Raw genomic sequence first — 6,035 nt, 5'->3', positions numbered from 1 at the left:
CTATGGCTCCCGTGAAGCATGGCTAAGCGAGGCTTTATATTTTTAAGAACCGGTGTGATCATATTTGTACAGCCTGGATGAAAATTATATTCTCCCTATGCCAAGATCTGCTGATCAACAGCCTCGGTGACTTCGGCAACTTTAAAGTCCCCTTTACCTATTTAGTTAAGTATAATCATAGATTGTAATCTACGGTTTAAGCTTTAACTTGGTTCAGGTGATATTCACCGATATTCCACTAGAGGGCACTAACATATTCTGTAACATTTACATCACGTTTCAAATAACAATGTTAGAGTAAGCACGACAAGGTCGAACCGGTATGCACAATTTTTAAAACATGCACTTTTTTCCCCCCAAAATTTGGGTTCTCCAGAGTTGGTAGCAGATAACAGAGTGATACAAGGCAAAGTACACTTTCCAGAACTGAAACCACCTGAGCATCAGGTGAAACGGGACGGGACGAGAATTAACGGCAATTCTGTTAGTCCACACCGGGGCTCAAAGTCATATAAAAGGAAACAGGGCTGTGCTGCTGAAGCATAAGTCACGTGTTCTCACGTGAGGGTTTAAAGACGGCTCCCCACTGAAGATGAGATACAAGCATCATGTTTTGTGAAGACGCTCTTACCAGGAAAGGCAGAAGAGGGACGAGGCCTTGAGTTGTGCCCCGGAGGAGGAAGAAGATAGCAGATACAGCTGATAGCCTCCCGTGTCATCCTTTTTTGCAAATACATGTAACCTTACCCATTAGACATACTTTAATTTACTATCACTATGCTGCGACTTGGTGTGTTCTTGTGCGTATGTGTCTGTCCACCACACGGTTGCTCCTGGCGCCGATGGAGGGCATCAGTTCTGAGTTACTACACGGGTGCTGAGAATCAAACTCAAGTCTTCTTGGAAGCGCGCCCTTGACCGGCAGCTGAGAGCCTTTCCAGCTCCTATACTTTAATTCTCAAAGATTAAGGAGAGAAGCGAATTCTCGATGTGCTATGCGTCTCACAAGCCTCTTCCAGAGAAGGAAAGAGAATAAGAAAGGTGAGAAACGTAACATAATACATGTCAGGCTAGCAAGTGCTGGCTCTGGAAGCAACTGCCGTGCCTCATCTGCTGAAGAAAAAAGGAGAGGTGTTCTAAGATTTTGAATGGAGTGCACGATGGTGAAATAATCTGTGGTGTGGATTTGATGTTTTTTTTTTTACACCTTTGCATCTTTTAAAAGACAGTGTCTAAACACACACACACACACACACACACACACACACACACACACGCCAGAGGGTAGGCTGAGGAAGATGGGGAGATGCTTGGAGTCTTTTCCGCAGAGTAGACTTAGACTCTAAAAATAAAACGCAGTTTTGATAGTAGAGTCTAAGCTTTCTGTTCTCACATTTCTAGGTGATAGTCACACGATATTCCAGTTCAGATCGTGAGGATCTAAAATACGTAAATATTTGACAATTTTTACAAGAGTGTGCTAATACAAAAACACAGCTCATGCATACAGACACATGGGCTCAAAGAAACCCAAGAAATGAAATGGGCCACAAAGGCCGCTTTAGTGTCTGTGTTCACACCAAGCTGCTGCAGAAAGGGGGAGGAGTTTTCCTCTCTCAAGTGTTCTTGGCACCCATGAACTGAAAACGTGAGAGAAACATCGCAGAAATCAATGGTAGCCTCAAGGCTAGCAGAAAACTGGCTGAGGCAAGGGTTTTGCTATGATATGGACATGGTCACCAGTCTCCTAAGCTGTGTGGTCTTTTATCTCCTAGGAACAGGTGAGTCCTGGGAAACACACGAGTGACCCATAGCTACAGCTTGTAGACCAGGGCTCAGATCTTTTCCTGGAAGGTTACAGAATTTGATCTTTTCACCCAGATGGATGGCTGTCTCAACCTCTATGTTCTTCATTTATAGGCTCCGTGGAGGCCCAAGTCACCCAGACTCCAAGACACATCATCACAGAGCCTGGGAAGAAATTGATAATTACTTGCTCTCAGAATATGAATCATGACTCTATGTACTGGTATAGACAAGACTTAGGTCTGGGCCTAAAGCTTATTTATTACTCAGTTAATATTGACATTACTGATAAGGGAGAGGTCTCTGATGGGTACAGTGTATCTCGAAAAGAAAAAAAAGCCTTTCCTCTGACACTGGAATCTACCAGAATCAACCAGACCTCCCTGTACCTCTGTGCCAGCAGCGAACACAGCCCTGCATAGCCAGCTGCTCCCTGCACAAAAAAAGGACAGCCACATGGGCAAGAAGCCTCTTCCCTCAGGAGGTCCCACTCTAACCAAGAGAAAGTAACACCTTTTCCCAATGCCAACAGCCATGGAAGCCCTCCGTGGATGCCCAGACTCAGAACCTCTCGGCAGTGCACTTCACTCAGTGAGTGACTCCCCCGATCCAGTACTCAACTTCTTATGCCACAGAGCCCTCAAAACTCAGATGGAACAAGCTCCTTGTGTTAGGTCCTGAGTACCTAGGCATCACAAAGTCCCTTTCTCCACACTGAGCTTAACATCTCCAGGGTGCTGCCCAAGGCTAACACTCCTAACCAATTTGAGTCTTTTCATATTACTGGCTTTGTTATTTATTTGTTTTTTGTCAGTTGTTTTTGTGTGATCAGGAATGACATATTCTGCATTGCTTACCAAATCAAACTTTGTCACTCACCGATGTGCAGGTTCACAATGTAGGAGTGAGTATTCACGGCCCCTACACGTCCTTCTACACCAAATGCATACTCGTGTTTTGCACTTATCCAAGTATTAAGTTTGTTGCAATTTTTTTTACTAATTTTCTCCATCTTTGCCATTAATATATAATCTCTCACCTGAATTCCTCTTACCACCATCCAGCCAGCTACCCTGAGTGCCTGATTCCCAGATGTTCCTGCCCGCAGTTCTCACTTGAACTGAAAAACATTCAGTTTCTTTAATTTAGTGCATGGTGTCCACTGTTTTGTGTACTTGTAAGTCTCCGGTACCTTCGTACAGTTAGGTACTGCTCCACCTTTCTGATTATAGACTTCTACTTTCCTTTAGCGACTCTGACTCCCCGCCTTCTCATCCAGAAGTTTTCCAAAGTGTTCCCTACAGCTAACCCATTCTTCAGCTGTGATGTCCCTCCACCAGATCACCTCTCTAAGTAATGATTAGACCCCTTTTCACATCCTGGTAAGTCGAGTGCTCTCACAACGGCATGTTACAGCCTGAGAAGAGCTAACAGAAATGCCCCGACCCCATCCAGAGATTATCCACCATGACCATGGGGTTCTCTGTTGTGTGGCTCTTTGTCTTATTAAAATAGGTAAGTCAGAGGCATAAGTATGGTGCTGAACTTGGTATGCCAGACCCTACAGTTACTAGTTAATATGGAGATATCTTGCTACCCTCCCTAAATTATCTGCGTTTTGCCCATAATATCTATGTGTCACCGTTTCACCGGGACACCTATAGATATCATCACCAGGACAGAAGATAAGTTCGTGATGTAATGAGCACATGTACCTTGGCCTCTGCGTGCAGATCTTGCTACGGGACAGTATTTGACCGCCTATTCACTTGGTTCCTGGAGTGCTGAGTAAAGGCAGCTCTTTAAGAGACAGGGTGTTTGTTTAAACAAGACTAAGGTATTTCTCCCACACTATAAATATGCATACCCTCTGCCTTCCTCCATCAGTTAGACCACAACGCTGAAAGCCACAATCCTCCGTGCACAAATATGATTGCCACAAAGGTAAGAGGTGACCCTTACTTCCTGAGTCCCGCCCTTACTTGGGGAAAAAACTGTTCCCACAGAAAAGAAGTTCTTAGAAGCATTCCTCATCTCCCCACAGAGGAACATATCTGAAGTCCCAGGTGCCCTGGTGGGAGGGAGTCACAACTGAACACTCTGACTTACAATCTGAGTGCTTCTCAGCCTTCCTACTGCTGCGGCCCCTTTATTGCAAGTTCTTCATGCTGTGGTGACCCCCAACCTTAAAAATATCTCGTTGCTATTTCATAACTGTAACTTTGCTACTGTTATGAATTGTAATGTAAATATCTGGCACGCAGGATCACTGATACGTGACCCCCGTGGGGGTGGCTGTCCGTTGATTGAGAACCACTGGAACTGTCAGGGTTTTCTTTCCAATTCTCTGCTGTTTTTTTAACGGGGACTCTTCGGTCCAGACCCTGCAACACAACCAGCCTTATTCTATCCAGTATGCTTCCCCTCCCCCACCCCCAGGAACGGCCTCCACGCTACACAGTGGCCCTCCGAGACTGACCAAAGCTTTCCTTTCATTTATCACTGTGTGTCAGAGATCATGTACATGTCAGTGTCACCCCGCTCACTTTAACCGTGTCATACCACTCTGCACATCTGCAGACTCTGTTCGCAATCGCACATATGTTGCATAGAGTCATCCGTCACCGACATTGTTAGGAATTTCTGGCACGTGACAGAAACAGAAGAATTTTAAGGATGTTTTCCACGCTATACTGCTTGCCCACAAACTCACCGTTGGTGCACCATGGTCCCTACCAGCCCTTTTGGTAAGCTTCTAAATGATATTTACTCCGTTGCTGTCATTACCATCAGATGCTTTATGAGGAGAACTAGTCTACTGCCTGTTGAAAACATCAACTACAGTTCCCCCCACCCATGGATAGAAAACAGCAACAGTTAGAAGTATCTAAAAACAAAGACTGTCAGCAGACTAAATTAGGCTAATCTCAGACATACACAAGGCATAGAAGTGCCCGCGCAGGGAGAGATACACACGTACACTTCCGTTGGCACACTCTTTCCTCTCTGACACCTCCAGATGTTGAAGGCTAGATGAAGGAGGTGAGCTCATGGGTGTGGTCAAGAACAATGACATCACAGGCAGGCAGGCTAGGGTGGCAAGAAGGCCCGTGCTCTCTTCAGAAACTGCCATGAGAGTCAGACTCATCTCCGCCGTGGTGCTATGGTTCCTGGGAACAGGTGAGTGCTGGAAACTGGTATGTCAAGGCACCGAGTGCAAACCATATGCTGTCACTTCTAGGCTGTGCGTACCAAATTTTATCCAGTATCGCGCCGACCGATAGCCTCGTTTTCACTTCTCCTTCACTAACAGACCCTGTGGACATGGAAGTAACCCAGATGCCAAGATACGTGGTCAAAAGAATGGGAGAAGAAGTTTCGCTGGAATGTGTGCAGGATGTGGGCCATGAAAGGATGTACTGGTACCGACAAGACCCGGGTCTGGGGTTACGACTGATTTACTTATCGTACGATGTTGACAGTAACAGTGAAGGAGACATCCCCAAAGGATACGTGGTTTCCCGGAAGAGGCGGGAGCGTTTCTCCCTGATCCTGGAGTCTGCTAAAACCAACCAGACATCTGTGCACATCTGCGCCAGCAGTCTCTCCACAGCTCTCCACAGCCGCATCCTCTTCACACAAAAAGAGCCTCTTTTGTGGGGAGGAGGTGTTTCTACCTCGTCGCCGAAGCTGTCTCTCACATCACATAGTGCCGGTCAGAAAGCGGCGACCACTGAAGAGGAACATCGATCCGTTCCTATCTTAGCAAAAAAACAATAAAATAAAATAAAAGCAGGTGATATTCTCACCCCTTCATAATTCGGAAGACAATGTGAGCTTAGCCCACCCTGGAGGATGAGCTGTCCCTGAGCTAAATGCATGAGACTTGACGCCCTATCAGATGTCATCTTTCATACTTACACTAAAGCTCTGTTTCACGTTTCAAATAATTCCATCCTTCGATTTTAAGCCCTGATCCCCTTTTCCATAGACTTCGGTTTTCTTTGTTCTTTGTGGTTTATCACCAGAGGGCGCTGACACATCCCTGCTCTTGAGACAGACTTCACCGGCTGTCTAAATCAAAAGGTTTATAAAGTTTGAGTTTTACTTATTCCGCTTAAAAAACCAAACCAGTCTGATTGATTCAGATTCTCTTACCAGTAGTGCTTCATTGGAGAGTCTCTAATCAAAGCAAGAGTCAACCCTGGTGCAGGTGGTCAGGCTGCCAC

General features: G+C 45.7%; 2 gene segments (V, D, J or C); both read left to right on the top strand.

The window, feature by feature from the left end:
* Nucleotides 1–1,649: 1,649 nt before the first annotated feature.
* Nucleotides 1,650–2,295, top strand: LOC121137774. The segment is given in 2 exon segments: nt 1,650–1,781; nt 1,921–2,295. Coding segments are annotated over 2 exon segments (417 nt in total).
* Nucleotides 2,296–4,856: 2,561 nt separating this feature from the next.
* LOC110343380 lies at nt 4,857–5,596 on the top strand. The segment is given in 2 exon segments: nt 4,857–4,986; nt 5,120–5,596. Coding segments are annotated over 2 exon segments (597 nt in total).
* The last annotated feature ends 439 nt before the right edge of the window (nt 5,597–6,035 follow it).

The sequence above is a fragment of the Mesocricetus auratus genome, unplaced genomic scaffold, assembly GCF_017639785.1.
Source record: "Mesocricetus auratus isolate SY011 unplaced genomic scaffold, BCM_Maur_2.0 Super-Scaffold_100694, whole genome shotgun sequence".
Lineage (NCBI taxonomy): Eukaryota > Metazoa > Chordata > Mammalia > Rodentia > Cricetidae > Mesocricetus > Mesocricetus auratus.
The sequence above is the reverse complement of the archived record's forward strand: the minus strand, read 5'-3'. Positions and strand labels throughout refer to the sequence as shown.